At 43.1% G+C, this 24,084-nt stretch overlaps 1 protein-coding gene across 7 annotated transcripts in view; it reads right to left on the bottom strand.

The window, feature by feature from the left end:
- ZMYND8 (zinc finger MYND-type containing 8) overlaps positions 1-24,084 on the bottom strand; it is a 107,383-nt gene that overhangs the window by 28,498 nt on the left and 54,801 nt on the right. For all 7 annotated transcript variants that reach the window (XM_054045305.1, XM_054045308.1, XM_054045309.1 and 4 more), the window contains 3 exons: positions 23,496-23,974; positions 12,641-12,781; positions 143-295 (listed from right to left, as the gene is read on the bottom strand). In XM_054045305.1, the coding sequence (XP_053901280.1) occupies positions 143-295; positions 12,641-12,781; positions 23,496-23,974 (773 nt within the window). The remainder of the gene's footprint in view (positions 1-142; positions 296-12,640; positions 12,782-23,495; positions 23,975-24,084) is intronic.

The following is a 24,084-nucleotide window of genomic DNA, read 5'->3' as shown; positions in this document are numbered from 1 at the left end:
TACATTTTAGTGTAAAAAGTGTTTAAGGTTTTACAACATGGAAAAATACTTTTCAAGTTTGTAAACAAAATCAACCCTTAAATCAAAGTTTCCTTTGAGTTTAGGTTTCATGCTCCCCTTATTCAATGGACTCTGGGCATACCTAACTGTGCTTTACAACTCTCTATTGTCTTGTCAAGATTAAGCTGGAACCTGCTGCGAATCTGTCGTTTTGGTGAAATTAGCGGCACAGGTGTGGACTGCTGCTGGACTGATTCACTCAGTTCTTTCAGATCCATCTCAGCTTTGCTGCGATCTAAAAAGACATTATAAAAAGAATTCTTTAATTAAGAAAGATACTTTAAGGGGCGAGGGGAACCTCCACTGTCCTCATCAATGAAAATTTTGTAGTAAAATTACTTAATTTTAGACTGAAATGAAAATGCAGACTAACTGAAATGTATTAATATTATTTTCTAATTATAGTCTGCAACTCTGAACAACTCAAAGAGAATGGCTTTAACACAAACATAACCGTTTTTCCCTTTTGTTCTACATAAAATAATCTGGTGATTTCTGCAGGGATAAAGAATTGGAAAATAGAAATCTTGCTGGCCTTTCTTTTAAACCCAACAGGTAAGACTAGGAGAGGAAAGACATAAATATGGATTGTTATACTAGAGACATCAAAGGTTCAACCCTACCCAATGTAGAACACACCCATGAATCCTGGAAAAGTTTTCTCCTCAGCTTACCCACAAACTCCACATTATAGTGCGCAGGAATTTCTGCAGCAAAGAGTATGTACTAGATGACATGCTTGAACCAAAAATATGCTCATTATAAAGGTATTTTTTGTCTCATTAGCTCTTTCTAATATACTGTGCTATACTGTAAAGCAAAGCATGAATGCAAACCATTCACAAAATAAGACACATCATGATTTGTTGCTCTTGAGCACTCTGCAAAGCATGTATGCTTGCAGAGCACTGGCGAGGAGCTGACAATAGGATTTCTGTCTATAAGAATAAGATGAAGGGTTTGTGTGTTAAACTGTACTGGTCACATGATGAGCAAATGATGTGTGATGGGGTGAGAGGAAGGAAAAGCTGTTACCTACCTTTCGTAATGGTTGTTCTTCGAGATGTGTTGCTAATGTCCACTCCATTCTAAGTGTGTGTGCACCCACGTACACAGTTGTCAGAGATTTTTGCCTTAGCGGTATCCATAGGGTCGGCTGTGTCACCCCCTTGAGTGCTGCGCCCATGCGCTGATGACCCTATGCCCTCTCAGTTCCTTCTTGCCAGCAACTCCAACAGAGGAGTAGGAGGGCGGGTAATGGAATGAACACGAGCAACACATCTTGAAGAACAACAGTTACGAAAGGTAGGTAAACCATTTTTTCTTCTTCAAGTGCTTGCTCATGTCGATTCCATTTTAGGTGACTCACAAGTAGTATCAATGGAGGTGGGCTCGGAGTTCACAGTCTAGCGGCTTACAGTACTGCTCTACTGAAGCCAGCATCGTCCCGGGCCTGCTGGGTAAGTGTGTAAAGGGACACGAACATGTGGATGGACGACCCGGTGACTGGCCTACAGATAGGCACTTGGGCTAGGAAAGCTGCCGAAGAGGCTTGCACCCTGGTTGAGAGGGCTGTTACAATCGCCGGAGGTGGCCCCAGTACCCGATCGTAGGAGCAGCAAATGCAGGCAGTGATCCATAAGAAATTCTTTGAGCAGACACTGGATGACTTTTCATCCCGGGGTGGCCAACCTGTGGCTCTGGAGCAACATGCGGCTCTTCAGAAGTTAATATGCAGCTCCTTGTATAGGCACTGAGTCTTGGGCTGGAGCTCCAGGTGCCAACTTTCCAATGTGCCGGGGGGTGCTCACTGTTCAACCCCTGGCTCTGCCACAGGCCATGTCCCCACTCCACCTCTTCCCATCCCCTCCCCTGCCGTGCCCTCACTCCTCCCCCCCCCAAAGATCCTCCTGCATGCCATGAAACAGCTGATCGGGAGGTAGGGCGGGGCTACCAGTGGGCGGGAGGCGCTGGGAGCTCAGGAGGGGAAGAAGAGCTGATGGGGGGGCTGCTGATGTTATTACTGTGGCTCTTTGGCAATGTATATTGGTAAATTCTAGCTCCTTCTCAGGCTCGAGTTGTCCACCCGTTTCATCCTGTCGGCCACCGGAACTAACAATTGTGTCCCCTTGCAGAATGGCTTGGTTCTTTCAATGTAGAAGGCCAGCGCCCTCCTGACATCTAGGGAATGCAACCTACACTCCTCCTCCAACTTATGCAGCTTTGGAAAAAAGACAGGTAAGTAAATGTCCTGGCTCGTATGAAACTGTGAGACCACCTTGGGCAGGAAAGCTGGATGAGGCCGCAGCTGGACCTTGTCTTTTTAAAAGACCGTACAGGGCGGTTCCAAGATAAGCGCCCTAATCTCAAAGACCAGGCGGGCAAATGTTATTGCAACCAAGAATGTGACCTTCCAGGAAAGGAGAAGGACAGCGCAAGAAGCCAGAGGCTAGAAGAGGGGCCCCATGGGCCGCGACAGAACAAGATTCGGGTCCCACAGAGGGACAGCGCCCCTGATGTGCGGGTAGAGGTGCTCAAGGCTCTTGAGGAACCTGGCAGTTGTGTCCTGGGCAAAAACCGACCTACCCTCGAGTGGTGGATGGAAGGCCAAGATAGCGGCCACGTGGACCTTGATAGATGAAAGGGACAGGCTTTGGAACTTGAGAAGGTAGTCCAGGATTAACTCCAGCGAGGCCCACTTGGGCCAAATGCCTTTATCCGAGGTCCAACAAGCGAACCACTTCCATTTGGCCAGGTAGGTCACTCTGATGAAGGGCTTTCTGCTGCCAAACACTCCTGCTCCTCCGCATTTAACCATGCGGCAGCCAAGCCAGCAGGTGCAGCACCACCAGGTTCGGATGCAGAAGACTGCCGTGGTGTTAGGACAGCAGGTCCAGCCTGAGCGATAGCTGTAACAGAGCAGCGACGAGAGGTTACCGAAGTGTGCCGAACCAGTACTGGCGAGACCAAGCCAGCACTGTGAGTATCACCTTCATCCTGTCCTGCTTGATCTTCATGAGGACTCTGTAAATTAAAGGCACAGGGGGGAAGGCGTACAACAAAGCCCCTGACCAAAGGCATAGAAAAGCGTCCGACAGGGATCCTCTGTTGACCCCCGAATCAAGCAGAAAACATATCATTTCCTGTTCTGCCTGGACGTGAACAGGTCCACCTTGGGAGTGCCCCACCTCTGGAAGATGATGCTGACCACTTCCGGATGGAGAGACTACTCGAAGCGAGATGAGACGGTCCTGCTGAGGCGATCTGCCAAAGCGTTTTTGGCCCCTGGGAGATGTGCAGCTACCAGATGGATCCCAAAGCCTGAGAGCTTCTTTGCAAAGGGCAGATGATCTGGCTCTGCCTTGCCTGTTGACACAGAACATAGCCACTGTATTGTCCATCAGGATATGGACCACCATGCTTTTATGTGAGGTAGGAAGGCTTGGCAGGCAAATCACCCCTCTTTGGCAAGGGGCTGAACTCCCATTTGGCATGGTAAGTGGGTCCCAATCCAAATCCGACCATTGCCCTTCCAGTGATCAGGGAGGAGCCGTCGAGGCCTGAGTCTGTCAACTAACCATGGTCGGCAACCGGCGAGGCAAGGATTGGTGCCTGCCCAATGAGCGGTACTGGGAGGATGGAGACTGTTGCCGCTACCAGGAGCAATCCCGTCCTGGTGGGGACCAACGTCTGGGAGACCTTCTGGGCGAGCGTGACTTGCGCCATGGAGATCTTTGACGGGAAGCTCAAGGTACTGGAACTGGTGCATCAACTCCTGCATCCCATGTCTCATAGGGGGAGAGCGCGGTGGCATAGACTTGGGTCTTCTGACCCGAGACCGGGACTGTGGTGCCGGGGTCCTAGGCCACAGAGATGGAGATCTACACCTGCAGTCCAGGGACCGAGGGGGTTCCACTGGCCTATGGGACTATCCCATGACCAGCATGCCCATAGGCGTTGAGGCCTTAGACAAGTCCGGCGCCTGGCGTGGTGTCTGCGGTGCCAATTGGCCTACTTGTTCTTTAGCTGCTGGGGACACTTTGGGCAACGGGGGCCCTAGGAGAAGCTGGGATCCCTTGCTGCTCCGGGGAGGCAGATCCTTGGGCCCAAATCAGCGGTACCCCGTGAAGCCCCAGGGTGAGCACATGGCCTTACATAGGTCCTTTGCCTGGGGCCCCTTTCTGTTCCAGTGCTGAGGGGCTCTTCTTTTGCCGCTTCTTTGGTGAGGAGGAATGGTACTGGGCAGAGCCCTCTGTACCGATGATGAGGTGCTCGATGTGGGATCCGAGCGGAAGGGCTCCAAAGCAGGATGAAGAGCATCCTCTATGAGGAGGGCCCTAAAGCGGATAGCCCACTCCTTTACTAGGGTGAAAGTTCTTACAGATTCTGCACTTGTCCTTTCTACAGGACTCCCCCAAACGGTTCAGATAACTGTCGTGGGGGTCACTAATAGGCATCAACCTGTAGCATGATGAGTACGGGTTGAAGCCAGGACAGTGGGGCATGCCCCACTCTGGGGGCAAAGTCCCAGCTGGGACTCTAACTACCAAACAACCTAACACTTAACTAAGGACCTAAACTGTATACAAAGACAGACAGACAATGGGCTGTTGAAGAACTGCTAATGCTCTTGCGATTGCAAGACAAGGCGCTTCGACCAACCATCAGGGGCAGTAAGAAGGAACTGAGAGGGTGTAGGGTTGGCAGTGCCTATATACCAGCACATAGGTACGGCACTCAAGGGGGTGACACAGCCGACCCTATGGATACTGCTAAGGCAAAAATCTCCGACTGTGCATGTCGGCGCGCACGCACCTAGAATGGAATCGACATGAGCAAGCACTCCAAGAAGTACAGCTACTTTGGTTGATTTATTCTGTATCCCTTATGTTCCTGTGTTTATAAATGTATCTCAAAGGCACTCTTTGGTGTAGAGTTTATAGAAGATCAAAATCTAAATAAACTAATGAATAAAGTGATGGCTCAAAAATGCACAAGACTTCTAGATTAATGTTTAAAATGCAAACATTAGGGGGTCAACCGGATGATTTAGTGTTACTGCTCTAGTCTGCACTGGCAACAAGATAGAAGTGGATTTGAGTTTTTCAATCCTTATGTCACTTCCAGGCTGGCAAGTGTTAATCATAACACAAACTTAATCCCTTGGGATTTTCAGTGTGAAATACAAGTGCATAAATCACTTTTGAAAATGTGACATGAGTCTAAGTCGCATACATAATTTTGAAATTGTACCCTTTGTGTTCTACATGAAAGAGCTCTCCAATATCAAATATCTTTGCCCTGAGCTGATACTTAAAGACTCTGATCAAGTCACCTCCTAACCTTCCAAAGGAAGGATTAATTTGAATTAATTAGGATTAATCTGAAAGTTTTTAAAAAGTGATTTGAGATTTTAATTTGCTTCAGTGCATACCAGAAGCTCTCTGGATAAGAACATAAGAACGGCCATAGTGGGTCAGACCAAAGGTCCATCTAGCCCAGTATCCGGTATTCCGACAGTGGCCAATGCCAGGTGCCCCAGAGGGAATGAAACGAACAGGTGATCCATCCCCGCGTCGCTGATTCCCAGCTTCTAGCAAACAGAGACTAGGGACACCATCCCTGCCCATCCTGGATAATAGCCATTGATGGACCTATCCTCCATGAACTTATCTAGTTCTTTTTTGAACCCTGTTATAGTCTTGGCCTTCACAACATCCTCTAGCAAGGAGTTCCACAGGTTGACTGTGCATTGTGTGAAAAAATACTTCCTTTTGATTGTTTTACACCTGCTGCCTATTAATTTCATTTGGTGGCCCCTAGTTCTTGTGTTATGAGAAGGACTAAATAACACTTCCTTATTTACTTTCCCCACACCAGTCATAATTTTATAGACCTCTATCATATCCCCCCTTAGTTGTCTCTTTTCCAAGCTGAAAAATCCCAGTCTTATTAAACTCTCCTCATACGGCAGCCGTTCCATATCCCTAATCATTTTTGTTGCCCTTTTCTGAACCTTTTCCAAGTCCAATATATCTTTTTTGAGATGGGGCGACCACATCTGCACGCAGTATTCAAGATGTGGGTGTACCATGGATTTATACAGAGGCAATGTGATATTTTCTGTCTTATTGTCTATCCCTTTCTTAATGATTCCCAACATTCTGTTTGCTTTTTTGACTGCCGTTGCACACTGAGTGGATGTTTTCAGAGAACTATCCTCAATGACTCCAAGATCTCTTTCTTGAGTGGTAACAGCTAATTTAGACCCCCATCATTTTATATGTATAGTTGGGATTATGTTTTCCAATGTGCATTACTTTGCATTTATCTACACAATTTCATCTGCCATTTTATTGCTCAGTCACCCAGTTTTGAGAGAGACTTTTATAGCTCTTCGCAGTCTGCTTGAGACTTAACTATCTTGCATAGTTTTCTATCGTCTCCAAATTTTGCCACCTCACTGTCTACCCCTTTTTCCAGATCATTTATGAATATGTTGAATAGGACTGATCCCAGTACAGACCCCTGGGGGACACCACTATTTAGCTCTCTCCAGTCTGAAAACTGACCATTTATTCCTACCCTTTGTTTCCTATCCTTTTACCAGTTACCAATTCATGGGAGAACCTTCCCTCTTATTCCATGACTGCTTACTTTGCTTAAGAGTCTTTGGTGAGGAACCTTGTCAAAGGCTTTCTGAAAATCTAAATATAGGCGAGTCTCATCTTACGTGCATTTAATATGCGCGAATTCAGCTTTGCGCGGTTGGCAAAAAAAAACAACAACAAAAAGAAAAACAATTTAAATACTGTACCTGTAGTGCGGGTGATTCCGCCCGCCATTACCCTCAATGTAATTTTAACTATACGTGATTTTTGCTTTACGCGCTGACAGCGGAACGTAACCCCAGCGTAAGATGAGACTCGCCTGTACACTATATCCACTGGATCCCCGTGTCCACATGCTTGTTGACCGACCCCCTAAAAGAAATCTAGTAGATTGGTGAGGCATGATTTCCCTTTACAAAAACCATGTTGACTATTCCCCAACAAATTATGTTCATCTATGTGTCTGAGTGCTCCTTTAGCATCTTGATCGTCCAGTGGCCCCACTGGTTGTTTAGCAGGCTTCCTGCTTCTGATGTACTTAACATTTTTTTTTGCTATTACTTTTTGAGTTTTTGGCTAGCTGTTCTTCAGATTCTTTTTTGGCCTTCCTAATTATATTTTTACACTTCATTTGCCAGAGTTTATGCTCCTTTCTATTTTCCTCATTAGGATTTAAACTTCCACTTTTTAAAGGATGCCTTTTTGCCTCTCACTGCTCCTTTTACTTTGTTGTTTAGCCAGGGTGGCTCTTTTTTGGTTCTCTTACTATGTTTTTTTATTTGGGGCATACATTTAAGTTGAGCCTCTATTATGGTGTCTTTAAAAGTTTCCATGCAGCTTGCAGGGATTTTACTTTTGGTGCTGTACCTTTTAATTTATGTTTCACTAACCTCCTCATTTTTGTGTAGTTTGCCTTTCTGAAATTAAATACTACAGTGTTGGGCTGCTGTGGTGTTTTCCCCGCCACAGGGATGTTAAATTTAATTATACTATGGTCACTATTACCAAGCGGTCCAGCTATATTCAGCTCTTGGACCTGATCCTGAGCGTCACTAGACTAAATCAAGAATTGACTCTCCTCTTGTGGGTTCCAGGACTAGCTGCTCCAAGAAGCAGTCATTTAAGGTGTCAAGAAACTTTATCTCTGCATCCCTTCCTGAGGTGATATGTACCTAATCAATATGGGGATAGTTGAAATCCCCCATTATTAGTGAGTTTTTTATTTTAATAGCCTCTCTAATCTCCCTGAGCATTTCACAGTCACAATCAACAGCCTGGTCAGGTGGTCTGTAATATAACCCTACTGCTATGGATGATACACAGTATATAATTTATAGCTTTAGGAACAGTGAATTTGTAAAAGGGGACCATACCAATTATTCTGTAGCAAGAACTTCATTGCTATCACTGGTATCTTAACATTTAATAATGTTTTAAGAGGGGTTCTACTGGTTAAGTGAACTAATTATGAGAGCATGGACAGCCCTAATGGGTTTAGCTACATAAAGAAATGGCACTTGATAGCCCATTAGTCTAAGCAGGATCAGTGAGAGTTGAAAACACCAATCCAATTTAAAAAATGATGTGAAACATAGATTTTGTAAGGAACCAGACTAGATAACTCTACTTGAGACAGACAAAGGCAGTAGCAACTTGACGATGAATCAAGTGGAGAATACTATTCAGATGACTGACATTGCCCCCCTGCCTGCTGGTTTTCAGTTACTCAGTTTGATTGTTATTAATATACAAATCATTACCTTGAATCTCTTTCTAGGATTTCAGAAAAAGCTTTCCATTAAAATTCAGCAAGGAAACTTGCTTTCACAGTCATCAAGTGGCAATTTCATGATATGGACTTGTCATGAATACAGAAAGAAGGGTAGCAACCTTTATGTATGCAGTAGCATAAAATCCCTCTTTGGCAGTTGTACTGGATTGCCTTACCTGTAAGGGGTTAAGCAGTTCAAATAACATAGTTGGCACCTGACCAGAAGGACGAATGAGGAAAGAAGATACTTTCAAATCTGGGGGGGAAGGATTTGTTTGTGGCTATCTTTTGTTGTCCCCTCTCCGGACGGAGGGGGAAGCCAAGCAGGTACAATATCTCCAGAAATATATCTGGAATAATCCATCTAAAACCACAGAAATTGTAAGTAGGGCAAGGAAATGCATTAGGTTATCTTTTGTTCTGGCTTGTGAATTTTTCCTATGTTACAAAAACAGGAATGAAACTACATCTGTAACTGTGAAGCTGAGCCCAGAGGGGAATCCTCTGTGTTTTTAATCTTTTATTACCCTGTGAAGTTACCTTCCATCCTGATTTTGCAGGTGTTATTCTTTTACTGTTTTCTTTATAATAAAGTTCTTCTTTTAAGAACCTGATTGATTTCAGTGTCCTGAAGACAAAGGGTCTGGTGTGTGCTCACACTGCTAAGGCAACTGGTTGGTATATTATTCTCAAGCCTCCCCAAGAAAGGGGGTGAAGGGGCTTGGGAGGATATTGGGGGTGTGTGTGGGGGGAGATAGAGATTCCAAGTGACCAATCCCTAAATATTTTGTGTAAATCACTTGGTGGTGGCAGCAATACCAGTCCAAGGACAAGGAAAGGAATTTGTGTCTTAGAAAAGTTTTAACCTAAGCTGGTAAAATATAAGCTTAGGAGGTCTTTCATGCGGGTCCCCACATCTGTACCTCAGCGTTCCGAGGGGGGGGTGGGAAACCCTGACAGGACTAAATAAATCTATGTTGCACACGCAGCACAAAGAGCAATAACAAAATAGTTAAAATATACTGAAAAATTCTAAAACTGTCCCTCTTCCTTTGGTCAAAACAGCTTGGGTGTCTGGGTGTCCGGGGCATGTTGCAATGCCTATCTCTTCTCTTTTTACATTGATTCTATCTCCCCACCAGTAACCGTTGTATTATGCTCAAGAGAAAAGTGGACCCAAATCCTCATCAGCTACAACTTCTAAATTTATATTTACGCTTTTGCATAATTATTTTGACAGCGAGAGAACAGAATAAGGATATGAATGACCAAAATAGAGTACAATATACAGTTCCTGCAAAAATCATCTTCACCTAGTACATTTAACCTATAACACACAAATCATGTCAAGAAATCTGAGCTTCTATTAAACAGTAATTCCCAAGATGTGCTGAAGCAAAATCACATTTAGGAGACGTTGAACTTCTCCCAGAATAGATATAAACTTGCTCTTGCCAAAACACATATTACAGCCTCTCAGTGATTGCCTTTGTCCCTGAGCCACAGTGTCAGAGTTGCACTCAAATGGAGGCTCTGGAGCTGGAACCATCCAGGTGTAAGAAAGGGAAGCAACAGGTGTTCTTGGGAGGACTATTCAGCTTTGGAATTTAGTCACTGTCCCCTTAGTCAAAACAGCTTTGGTTTCTGGGCCTCCAGGGTAAACTGCAATGCCTAGCTCTTGTCCTTGGCTTTTACACTGGTGAGGCTGGATTATGGAGGGACTCTGTTGGTAGACTTAAATTTTGCTATGATAGAGGTATTGCTTTTAAGAAGTGATCAAGGAAGCATACTTGTTTGCGTAACTCTGTAATTTAAAAGACTGACGGGGTGTCCAGAGCTTTGGATGGATGCTCTTTTTCAGCTTTGGTAAAAATATAAATAAGTCACCAAGTTCTATAGTATGTATATTAAAAAAAAATAAGTTTAATGCAGTCACTGTATAGCTTTCCTCTGTTTTCCCATTACTGTTCTGCAGCTAGAAAGAGTAAGGCCCCAAGAACACCTTTAAGTAATCAATCACTTGACTAATCTTAAATGTTCACACAGACAGAAAGTTTCACTACGGTGTTACAACTATGCCCCAGTACTGCACTGATTTATGGAATGCCGCTGCACTGTATGCAGGATCATGTAATGGATGACCAGAATGAAGGAATTAAGTAACACATTACTACTATGGCGAGTAATACTATTACACAATATGCACTAGTCATGTAATCAAAACAGCTCTACCCCTCCAAAATATCTGCTCATTAAGAGCTAAATTTTCAAGATGTCTCAGCTCTTATTTAGAAATCTACATGAATTTGGCAGATTTTCAAAGGAGTTCAGCACCCAGGAACTTCCATTGTTCAGCTGGGTGCTGAAATTTTGAAAATTGGACCCTAAATATATTAAAGAAAACTAATCACTAAAAGTCTGCTGCAGTAATTTTACCCATAGACAAGTGACATTAGTTGGACATGACAAGATGTAAGTGCAGGCAAAGATTACATAAAGCAAGGTAAGACAAGAGACAGTAAGTTAGATATTTTCTTTCAGAGGTGTCTCCATCCCAACAAATAAAATAGAAGTCAAACCACTCAGATCTTTCTATTCAACTCTTTTTCATATAAAGAGGTCTCCCTGAAAGGAAATGGCCTTCCTATTTATCTTAGGACCAGTGTTATGCGGAAAAGAGTTAAATCAACAGCAGGGCCGGCCCAAGCAGCCAAAACCAAAAAAAAAAAAAAAAAAAAAAAAAAAAAAAATCCGCGATCGCGATCTGCAGCGGCAATTCGGCAGGAGGTCCTTCACTCCCAGGCGGAGTGAGGGACCGTCCGCCGAAATGCCACCGAATACCTGGACGTGTCGCCCCTCTCTGGAGCGGCCGCCCCAAGCACCTGCTTGACGAGCTGGTGCCTGGAGCCGGCCCTGATCAACAGTAGCAGAGCCTAGGGGCTAAGATCTTCATGCACAATGTTTTCAAGTGCTTCATCTTGAAATTTTCCAAACTTCCTGATAACTCCATTCCTAAAAGTTGATTGTAATGTTGCCCATATTCCATGTTATCTATTTTCCTTCACCCTTCTGGAGATGCAACTTTCTGCTAATATTCAATATATCCAACGTCTCCTCTTTTCTCCCTCAGACATACAATCTGTTAAAGGTAGTTCCCATTTTGATTCCAAGGATCTCTGCTCTGAGAACATCAATGTACAGTTTTGCTCATTATTCCCTATCCTTGACTGGCAGTATAACTTCAGCCAGCCGAGGAGTAGCTATAGTTGACTTACCTTCAATAGATTTCCTCTGACTAAGCAGGAGAACATAGTGCTTAAAAAGGAAGAACTGCTACACGGCTCTCTGCATGAAACATATGAATTTCTGCTATTCTCTTGCCTTTCATTCTATCATGTCAGGGAGAATCCCTATTCTCACAATGCTTCAAACAAGGTAATATGACCTAATGAGTCACATCAGAAGACTACTGGATTCAGGATGGAATGTAACCCATATCTGGCACAGTTGATGTTATCACGAGAAGTCCATCCAGTGTTTTCACTCTTGGCAAAACTGACATTTTAACAAAGGTACATTTTCCTAACTCTGAAGAGATAATTGATGTTTCAGCTAAAAACCTTCAGACAACTATGTTAAAACATCAATCAGAAAACACTGTCAGATTTAAAATTCCATCTGTATCAACAAGAACTACAGGCAGTCAAGCATTTAATTTAAAACTCCCTACATAACCCTTAACCTCACCTTCGAAGAATCCGAGCCATCTGGCTTAAGTAATTTACCACACTCCAGCTATTGACTCTCACCTTTAGCGCATACTCTATTCCACTATTACAGAAACTATTTCTTATGGTTAATTGTCTGTTTGGCTGAAGTACACTGTAGTTACAATAAACAGATCCACTACTGTAGAAGAGAAGCTGAGAACTGACAGCCTTGGCACTAAGGGTTCATTTAGCCTTCTGAGAGTCCAGCTAAATATCATCTACTAATACCTTTCATCAGTAAGAAAAAAGTTTCATTTCCAGCTTTACAAAAAATATAGCATAGCTCTGCTGATGAAACAATGGTGGCACGTGCTTCAGTACTATGTTAATTTAAATCCACATACATGCAATTTGCTACTCTCTCACATCCACTCCACTGTAATTTACATTATTATAACAGTATTAGACTTTCAAAAATTAGAACTAACCAAGGTTAAGGTTCAGAATGCTTCCTGGAGTGGAAGTTCTTTCTTGTTTAGCAGCAATAGGTGTTGAGGCTTGAGGAGAGAAAGGTTTTGGGCTGCCTGATAAGCTCCCTGTTTGGCCCGTCCTTGCTGGTGCTGGAGAAGCTGAAAAAGTACAGAATTGGTAAAGAAATATTTAAAAACAAAATGAGCCAGAATAAAGTAAGGGGTGGTGAAATGGCTTTTCATTTCAACTAACATAAGTAGGGGCAGGGAGAGGCTTTTAACAGCTGCCAGTGCAAGTTACAGTTCGGTTAAAGTTACAACAACCCTTTTATTTTTCTTATTAAATAAGAAATCATAAAATAAATCATTTACTTGTGATTCAGTTCTGTTAAATCAAAGAATTATTTTGGCTCTGATAAATTCTGATACAAGTTATAGGGTGTTTCTAGATATCAAGATTTTGTGTATTTTAGATATTAATAAGATCTTGACAAACTGAATTGGCACCTAATTTTATTTTATTTAGAAGCGAGCATAAAAAGATGCCTATTCCAGGCTCTAGGAGCATTAAAGGTGAATTAAAAGCACAATTCACAACAAAAGCAGCACAACAGTAGCAGATCAACTACCCCAGCACAAGGTAACAAGACATTCGAGTATTTGGAATTGCATGCTCTGAGAGGCTTCACTTTAGCTGAGTCTTCTTTTAAATTAATGGAGATATCCCATCTCCTAGAACTGGAAGGGACCTTGAAAGGTCATTGAATCCAGCCCCCTGCCTTCACTAGCAGGACCAATTACTGATTTTGCCCCAGATCCCTAAGTGGCCCCCTCAAGGATTGAACTCACAACCCTGGGTTTAGCAGGTCAATGCTCAAACCACTGAGATATCCCTCCCCCCAACTATTTAATTCAGCTGTGAATTAAAAGTTTCAAAAACCACCACTTTGGGGGGGATAGGGAGATGGGAAGGAAGCATATATAGGACATTACCTATAAGACTCAATATTCTCAATGAGAGATGTTTGATTAAATCTCTGCTTAATGCTTTGAAAATACACTACTTACACACATTATTGAATATTAATAAGGGTGTATTCATAGCTCTTCCTTAAGAAATATAGAGCATCCTGATATTCCTAAAAGGCAGCAAACTGGGAGAGAATGTATGTTAAGGTACAATCATGTTTATTTAATACTTTGTTATGCAATGACCATAATTAGACACACATTTAGTATTTCAGACATATTTCTAAGTTATTTATCCCTGTCACTCCATTACATCAAATATCCATGGCAAAGAGCGATATCTCTCTAACAGCGTTCAAATGGGAACATTCTGTGTTATGGCCTTCAAGTAGATCACCTGATTTTTTTTTTTTTAATCACAGAAACAAGCCATTTAAATTTTAATCAAAACTTTTATTTTCAAAAATAAGACAGCAACAAAGTTTAAGGATGTGGTAAATATTACAGAAATTAATGTTTATAACATGGAACAGGGAAAAAAATGTAGCCAAAAAAAGGGAACTAAGTAAAGTAGTCAACTGTTGTCAGATCAAACCTAGCTTTTTTATGTGCTTCAATGATGGACAAGTAGAGCCTGGGGAAAAGGAAAACATTAATTCCAGGAAATTTATTTGTAAAAGTCAAGAAGCAGGAGTTACATGATGCTGTCTGCCTGCCATATCTATCTACTTCTGATGAAGTGACTCTGATCTGACTCTCCATGATGAGCTCCACTTCCTTCCCAAGAAATAATAATATGGCACAATTAAAAGAATCCATGGTGGATAAAAATCAATGATTTAAAAAAAAAAAATCGGATTTTTTTAATCAGATTTTTTTGATAAAATGCTTTTTGAGGAAAGAACTGATCTAAAGATAGTTTTAATTAAGATACATTATAGCTCAACGTTATCTCATCATGGAATAGAGATTATAAATTCTAATTCTATAGTATGAGACAATATATTCATGTAATGTTTAAGAAAAGTTTTGTAAATGAGTTCCAATAGTTCATGGATTAGGGACCCAATTTTATGGGGTTCCACAGGCTTCTGTATAGATTATTTAGATTAATCTTTCTATCTATCCAATGGAACTATCCATCTATCCATCAGAGATGCTTAGTTTTGAAGTTCTTAAACTGTGGGTGTGTGTCTCCAAAGATAACATGCTTGTTAATAACAAAAATGTTTTAAAATAAATAAATAATATATAGAGGTGAGAAATAACAGACCTCAACTCTATTGTGCCTCTGCAAATTTATGTACACAGAGTCAATCCCTTTCAAAAAGTTCAATGAATAAAAGATTGTTGGGGGCAGAATAGATCTAGACAAGGAGAAGAAGTTTGGAGATAAATGTGAGAAGTCAGGGACATATGCTTATTTTGTTAAAACGTTATATGTTTGCTGTTGACGAAAAAAATTCAGAATACTTAACGTTGTTGTTTTAGTTAAATAAAACAATTTAACATCTGTCTGGTGATGTTCTCCTAATACAGCATGGATTAGCCTCCTCTCAGAGGTAAGCAGCAACTATTGCAAGGACTTTGGAGAACACCCTTGGGGTAGAGGAGAGATCAAAGGGAAGCACTCAGTATTGGAAATGATCCTGGCCTGTAATGAATTGTAGAGATTTCCTGTCCAAAGAGAGTGTATGAAAATAGGCATCTTGTAGGTCAAGGGCCAATCCCCCTTCTCCTGTGAAGAAATTATAGCTGCCGGAGTCACCATCCTGAACTTTTCAGGTTTTACAAACTTGTTTGGAAATATTAGATCTAAGATCAGTCTCCACTCTCTTCCCTTCTTTGATCTAAGGAAATACTACAAGTAAAACCTCTTACACCCAAGTGAGAGGGAGGGACCAACTCTACTGTGCCTAACTGGAGGAGTGTTTCCCTCCTGCTTTAATACAAGCTCAAGAAGGGAGCTGAAGGGTTGGAATGACAGCCTGATGTTATGTCCTCTATGAACTACTTCTGTAGTACTCCACCTTGTAGATAAATCTGTGATAATTTTCATATGACTTTACATTGTGCCTCTTCATATAACCTTGTGGTGGGTCTACCCACGTGTGACCTCTGTTTTCATGGGACTTTATATCAAAGCCTCATTTAGAAACTTTGCATTGCCCTTGGTATAATATTATAGCCCCTAAGGATAGAATAAGATAGAAGAAAAATTTCTTTTTGCTAGCAGTAAAACAAGAGCTCTCCCCCCCCCACTCTTAATCAATTGCCCTGTTGAATGAATGAGGTGTGGATGAGCAAGGCATGGAAGGCAGCACCTCCAGACAGCCTCAACTGTTGGAGAGGGGCTGGGAGCCAGACCCAAGGACAATAAAACGTGTCAAGTGGGCTCATTAAAGACAAGCAGACATACCAATGACCTCGGGGGTTAGAAGCAAGCACCTTCTTTTGGAAACACCCTCTTTGCAGCATTGGGACAACACTCAAAAGAAAGCAGCACAAAGGACCAATGAACACAGACACAAAGTTTTAATCTGGTATAGATTTGCATAAGAGGAAAGCTGCTATAAAAGTGAGGTGTCTTGCAAAGGACCCCGGGTCTCGTCTTGTCAATATGGGAGCATCGATCCGGATCGGCAGAAGCCCGGCTCCACCCCCTCCCCCATCTAACTCACCTGGCCAGTGAAGTTAAGGGGAGCAACTAATTGGTAACAACAAGACGGAGTGTGTTTGTGTGAGTGTAAGTGTAATATATTATATGCATATAATACAGTGTTAATGAATACATGTATTACTAATAAATGTGGCATTTTGCCTTATTCCCCCTGAAAAGATCCTGTGCAGTACTTTAAGTACAACAACCTCCAGGCATGTTGGAAATGGGAAAGGAGGTCCATAAAGGTGGTGGACAAATGGGTGCAGCTGTAAAATCAGAGGTGCAGAAGGATTCAAACTCTTAACCTGCCTGTCAAAACTGCTGTTTAGGAGACAGTTTGGTGGTTGTGGAAGGTGGGTGGGCAGCCCTCTTTCTCTGAAACTTATGTCTTTTTATTTTCTTTTATTTTTGAGGGGGGGGGGGCTGAGTGGATCTATGGAATCCAGAAAACTGAGCAGGACATGACCTCTAGGCAATCTGTGGCCTACTAAACCTCTCTTATTTGTAGGTGTATATATGCCCATGAAACAAAGTGGCTCTACAGTCCTCCAGCGTATGCAACGACTCATCTGTGGTCTCTGAAAAAAGCCTACGACCATCAAAAGGGAGGTCCTCAAAAGTGTACTGTACTTCTCTCTGAAACCACAAGAGCTGGAGCCAGGATACTCTGCACATACAGTAATTACAGCTCTGGACATGGACCTGGCGGCAGTGTCTGCAGCATCCAAGGAGGCTTGAAGAGTGGTTCTGGCTAATAATTGAAATGAGGGACTGGAATTGCTCCTTAAGTTCCTGTGGCAGGTGTTCAATATGGACCATCAATCTATTACAGTTTGTGAAAATGTATTTGGTCACAACAGCCTGATAGTAACCCTGCAGTTCAGGATCATGAACTGAGGAACAGGACTTCCGGCCAAATAGATCCAGTTTCTTTTGGTCCTTCTCATGTGGAGCAGACCAGGAGAAGTGTTGCCTGCTCCGCTCGTTTACTGCATCCATTACTAGGGAGTTAGGTGGAGGGTGAGAGAACAAGAAATCAAAATTCTTAGGGGAATGTAATACTTTTTATCTGCTCTTCCACATGTTGGTGGACTAGTAGCAGTTGTTTGCCACACAGTCTTAGCTGGACCCAGGAGTGCCTCATTGATGGGTAATGCCACCCTGGAGGTCGTTGTTGACCGTAGAATATCCAAAGCTAGTGTTGTGAATCTCTGACCTCTATGAGTGGAATTTGAGGAGGGTCAGCTACTCTCTTTATGAGGTCTTAAAATTGCTGAAAACTGTCAGCCTTGGAAGGTGGTGGAAGTGTTTGAAATGGGTGTTTAAGTGGTGGCCCATGTATCTGCCCTGGCTTCCTGTTCTTCAAATGTCTCCTCCTCTGGGGGTGGGGGAAGTGAAGGGTCGGGATGGTTGGGGAGGAGAGAACTGAACAAGCCTAGTTTCCCCTTGAGATGGTACTGGTGGAGAACTGTTGTCAGTAAGCAGTCCAGGGATCCCCGTATGGCCACGGGGGTGGGTGGCAGGCAGGGTTGGTTCCACCATCCTTGATGACAGTCACGATCTTCCCTGTGACTGTCAAAGAATCGGTTACTGACAGGATATGATGGGGTACCCTAGACTGAAATAGAAGAGAAGGAATGATTTCCAAAATCTATCCGTCGGAAGTGATGATTCACCAGGTTGGATAGAACGGCATCAGGTGGTTGATGAAGGGATGGTTGGTGGGATGTAATGTTGGCAGCAATAGATGGGTGAGGTCTGACAAGTCCTCGACCAAACCTGCAAATCTGCTGTTTGGATGTTGATTGTTGAGAGATGGTGGATTGGGAGGAGTTTGGGCCGCGTCTGGTTGGTCTCAGTCTACTTCACTGGTTATTGTATTGTCTCAGTTGCTACGCGTATGAGATTTGTCTGGGTCGCTGCAATGTATAATACCTGCCTTGTTTATGTTTTATTGCAGATATATAAATACTAAGAGACCTGAGAGTGGCTCAAGTCTTTCAACAACTGAAGTGACTCATTAGTCTTGCTGGCGAACAGTTTTGGACCCTCGAACGGAAGGTCTTCTACCATGGCTTGGACTTCCTTGGGGAATCCTGACAGGTGAAGCCAGGATGGCTGGCGCATTACTACGGTGGTTGTGATGGCTCTTGCCACTGTGTCAGCAGAGTCCAAAGATGCCTGAAGGGCTGTCCTAGCCAAGAGATGACCCTCAGAAATGAGCAACTGCTCCCTTTTTTTCTTTGGTATGCAGTCAATAAAGTCAGAAAATTTGGAATAGTTTATGTAGTCATACTTTGCCATAAGGGCTTCATAATTGGCGATTCTGAAGTGAAGTGTTGCTGAAATGTAGGCCTTGCAGCCAAGTCTAGTCTAGTCATTTCCACTCCTTATCAGAAGGGGTGGTGCTGGAGGAATGTTGCTTGCCCTTTTCGTTAACTGCATCAACTACCAATGAATTTGGCTGAGGATGTGTGAATAGAAATTCCATCCCTTTTTAAGGGACGTAGAATTTTTTGTCCGCTTTCTTAGATATGGGAGGGATGGTAGTGGGGGTCAGCCATATGTTCTTTGCAGGTTCCATGAGTGCTGAATTAATCGGGAGGGCAATCTTAGAGGAGGTGGATGTGTGGAGTATATCCAAGAGCTCGTGCCACAATTCAGAGACCTTCTCGAGGGTTATCTGGAGCTTGTTAGCAATCCGTTTGAAGAGACTCTGGAAGTTCCTGAGATCATCTCCAGGTAGAAGGTGGAGAGGGCATAACAGTCTCATCTGGTGAGAGTCAGGTGCAGGTAGCAGGAGCTGCCTCCTGATCTAAGATTACTTCCGCCTCCTCAAAATTCTGTTTAGGAGGGGCCTCTGGCAGCACTGTGGATTTTGGTATAGCATGTCTGTGTATCTCCATGGTGGCAGTTGTGGTGTTAGAGTAAATCTGTCTATAAGCTGCCCATGGGTCTCAGAATGCCCACTGAGGTGGGACGGGCATAGGCAGGGATCCCCACAGATGACCATACCACCCTTGAAAATCAGGTTGGGTCAGAGGTTTGGGGTGCTCCTGAAGTGTAGACCGAACACTGGCTGGCATGGGTGAAGACTGTTGGAGGAGAAAGCCTCCCCCTTCCACATCCTCAGGAGGAGAAGCTCTTGTCGTTGGAGTGAGCAGCAGTGAAAGTACCGAAGCAGTATCTGTACCAAAGAGAGGTGATTCCGGTACCGGGGCAACTGTCAAGTCTTTAGGAGCAAGAAACTGTTGCAGTACCGATGGAGGTACTGGTACCGAGAATTGTGGCAGTACTAGGGGACCTTGCAGTGTCGGTAGGAACGGAGCCTGCACAGATCGCACCAAGGACGGCGTGGGGATCTGCGGTGCTGTATCTGCGCAATGTAGCATAATACCAGGAGGTGGCAGTGTTGCTTGTTGAACAGAGTCACCCGGTACCGAGCGCTTTTTCTGTGTTGTAGGTGCCGAGGTAGAGAAGGCAGTCTTCCCCCTTCCCTCCTTCTTAGAGCCTGCCCGCCTACAGTCTGCGGCTTGAAAGGCACCGCCAGTGCCGGAGATCCCTGCAGACTCTATGATACTATGCTGCAGCATGGTCAGTACCGAAGCGGGTAGATGGAGTCAGGGATCACTTCTTCTTTGGAGCAGTCTTCAGAGGAGGAGTGTTAGCTCTCCTCTTTCCATGTCCTTTAGAAGACAGGTCCCCTCCCTGTGAGGTGGAGGAGGGGGTGTCTGTCAGAAGCCGCATGCAGGAGAAGTTTGCAAACCCAGGTCTGAGGTGGGACAGAGGGACTTCTCCATTAAGAGGAGTTTCAGCTTAAGGTCTCTGGCTTTCTTGATCTGGCCGTGAGACCACGGAATTTTTGCACTTCCGGGGCACATGAATTTCCCCCAGGCATGGGACACATTGTGAGTGTCAGTCAGAAATCGGAATTGCCTCCCGGCAGGAAATGCAGCATTTAAAGCCAGGAGACCCTGGCATTTTGAGAGAAAACAATGTCACTTAAGGATTTTTTTTTTTTAAATGGGGAGAAAAAGAAGAAAAGGGGCTTAATCAACTTACTAACCTAAATATTCTAAACTACTTAAGATTCTGTTTATTCCACAAACTGGAACTGTGTTGTAACTGGATCCCCCCCACTCAAAGGCAACTGAAGACTTGATGACTGACTATGTAAAGTAGCATGAGAGAGAGGTTTTCTGTTGCCCTATGATATTTAACCTTTAAGTGCCTGGTAACTATAGGACACTTGGCATGTACATTATATAGTGTGACAAAGTCAGGCCTGATGGCTGCAAGAGGGTCCTGGAAGGCTGATATATTAGCGCTTTTTCCTAGAAGCTGAGAAGGGGGTTACCTCAGGTCAATTAGGGACACCTGAATCCAATTAAGGGCTGCCTGAGGCCTTTAAAAACCCCTGGGGGGCAGGAAGAGAAAGACAAGCTGCTGCCAGACTAGTGGCAGCAGGGAAATAGGCTGCTCTAGGGTGAGAGGCTGTGCTCCTTCCCATGGCGGAGACAGCCAAACTTGAGTGCCTGCTAAGGGAAGGACTGACACCTGAGATACCCTCTCCCAATTTTGTTTATAAGACTGTTTCCGTTTTGTTTGGTGGAGGATCACCCCTTAGGCTGACCCTCAGGCCTACCCTGAAAATACAACCAATGGAGCACAGATGGGGGGAGGCAAATCCTGCCTGAGTGGGGCTTATTACTCCAGGCCCACCATTGCCAGAGGGGGAAGCACTAGGGCTGACAAGAGAAAAGAGGTGACTTGCCACAATAGCTTAACATATCATGTCTGAAGACATCAAGTGATCAGATGGAGATTTGCAACATCAATAAATTAAAAAAACTGGACTGTTTATGCTTCTGAACTTTGACTCTGCTGAGTTTACAGGAAGAGCAGAACATACCAGCAAAGAGTTTATATAGTAAAGATTTTGTTCAATAATTAAAAATTTCCTTTTGAAATGCTAAAAGTAGGTTGGAAACTGGCTTATTGTTTCTGACACTGTAGCTGTAACTGGAAGAGTTGCAAATAAATGGCCCAATCCTAATCTCACTAAATCAATGGGAGCAAGACTGGCACGCAATGTCACTTATACGGTGGCACTACTAGCAAGTAGATCCAAATACTCCTCAATTTAAAAAAAAGTGATTGTAAAATACAAATGAATGTTTCTCCATGAAGAGAAATACTTCCCAAAAAGTGAATTTTCACCACATGCTGAGACCAAAGTCCCCCTTCTCCCCCAAATAAAGAGAAATAAACAGGACTCACATTACAATTCCTTACACTCAGGGACTTCAAAGGAGAGTGGCAATTCACAAGATGATGAACATTCTACCAATGAGTATCAAGCACTGATTCTGCTATCAGCAACCCTGCTCTCTAAAGCAAAAGGTAGCTAGTACAGAAGTTTCTCCTTCTTGATCATGACATGCACTAGCAGATGTTCTACTAGAGTTCATCACTAAACAATACGAGATTCAGAAGGACGTATATTATCGGAGCAATCACCCAGACACTGAAAAAGCTGAGTCCCTCTGACAACATACAAACTGGTTTAAGAAAGGTTTTTACAGCTTCTGTAGACGTTATTTTGAAGGAAATGGAATTCTCAAATGTCTATCCAAGATAAAAGTCTCTACAGGGTGGCAGAACAGCAACTCAGAAATTTAAACAAATTAAGGACAAGGAACAAATATTTCATGTATTTATTTCCCATACACTTGGCTCCTCTTTTGACTGAGAAACATGAATGGTAGTTTCTTGAATTAAGGTCTGTGTTTAAGATGAGCAACATTTGAGAAGTCACTCCATTTTACTATTATACCCTAAGCTGTGTTAACTAGTTTTTCCAGTTTCCAAATTTTTATATGAAATCCTTTACACTGCTCTTTGAATATCCTTTAGATAGGTCATTTCCCCTACCCTTAAAAACTGAAGTTATTAGCTCCCTTGAAATTACACCTAGTATTAGTGCCAGTAGTTAAATGTCAAGCATCAGGGGGTAGCCGTGTTAGTCTGTATCTACAAAAACAACAAAGAGTCTGGTGGCACCTTAAAGACTAACAGATTTATTTGGGCATAAGCTTTTCGTGAGTAGTTAAATGATTCTTTAAGAAGGTACTCTCTGAAAAGCAGGCAATCTTCAAGGCATCTGAAGTTGGTGACCCAAATATTGGGCATCCCAAAACATTCGTCATTTTTCAAAATCTTAGCCAACAATTGCATCTGAAGAAGTGAGGTTCTTATCCACAAAAGCTTATGCTCCCAATACTTCTGTTAGTCTCAAAGGTGCCACAGGACCCTCTGTTGCTTTTTACAGATTCAGACTAACACGGCTACCCCTCTGATACTAGCTAACAATTGCAGCAGCAGCTGCTTTGGTGCAAAGATGAATTTTGCTTTTTTCCAAGAATCACAAAGAACTTTACAGTCATTAATAATCAATTTTCACAACACTTCTGTGAGGTACATGTGATCTTCCCCACTTTATGGAGGAAAAAAATCCAGGTTAAGTGATTTTCTCAACTCTGTGGCACAGCTGGGAACAGAATAAAGACCTGCTAATCCCCAGTCCTGAGCTTTAATCACTAGAGCAGGGGTCAGCAACCTTCGGCATGCGGCACACCAGGGTAATCCGCAGGCATGTCCCCCCGCAGCTCCCAGTGGCCGGAAACGGTGAACCTCGGCCACTGGGAGCTGCAAGGGGCTGGGCCCGTAGACGGTCACCGTAAACAAAATACCTCGCGGCCCACCAGCAGATTACCCTCATGGGCTGCGTGCCGAAGGCTGCTGACCCCTGCACTAGACCAGGATTCCTCTTATCCAGTCTGCCTCCTGGCACTGAAGGGCTTTACACTGGTGTAACTCTATTGATGTCAATGGAGTAATGTAATGGTGAATCAGGCACGCAGTAGTATAGACCTAATTATTCTTAAATTTGTCCTAAAAATTGTCTATCAAGTTTTAACTTGAATATCTCCAGTGATGGCGACTGCATAAGCTCTCATTCTGACAGTTACAAAAATTTCCTGCTATTTAAACTAAATGTTCCTTGATGCAGTTTAATTCTATTACTTCTTTTCTGTGCCTTTTGATGGATAAAATGAAACTGCTCCCTTCCTCTACAACTTCCTTGTAAACTGCCAGGCGAAAAAGCTTGTCTTTATTAATTACATTTAATAAAAAAATGTTTTTAACCAAATGCAGCATCCCTCTTTCCCCAGCTTTTACCTGAACTCTTGTCAATGAAGTCCATGGACTCTTCACTTGCACTACAATGACTGGAGGTTGCTTTTTTCTCTGCATCCTGTTCAACATCGGATCCAGTGTGAACTGATGAGTTTGTACTCATTGGTGACCGTGGCATATCTGTCAAGGAAATCCTTCGACCAGTGTTGCTCAGCATAGATTTGCTCATTAGAATCTTGGGTGATGCTGTCATGTCGAAGTTCAGTTTGATTTTCTCTTGTTTGTCTGTCTTTGCAGTTCCAGCTGCTGGGTTTGCAGGATCTAACAACATTTGGTATTGGTTGTTGGGAGTATATGGTGTCCGGAAAGGTGCGTAATTAAATACTCCAAACTTTCTACGAATATTCTCCACATAAACCTCCATCTCTTGCATTGCACTGTTGAAGATGCTTTTAGTCTTTTTCACAGAAAAAGGAATTTCTTTAGACATGAGGTAGCAATTATTTATTGGAACCCAGGCCCTATATACAAAACAGCAAAAAGAAAAAAGGAAAGATATAAAATTAAATTCCACATTGTTTATTTGAAATTGCTAGTTTTTAACCCAGATTAATTTATTTTAATATCATAA

The sequence above is a fragment of the Malaclemys terrapin genome, chromosome 12 (assembly GCF_027887155.1).
Source record: "Malaclemys terrapin pileata isolate rMalTer1 chromosome 12, rMalTer1.hap1, whole genome shotgun sequence".
Taxonomy (NCBI): domain Eukaryota; kingdom Metazoa; phylum Chordata; order Testudines; family Emydidae; genus Malaclemys; species Malaclemys terrapin.
This window is presented reverse-complemented; position numbering and strand designations above follow the sequence as displayed.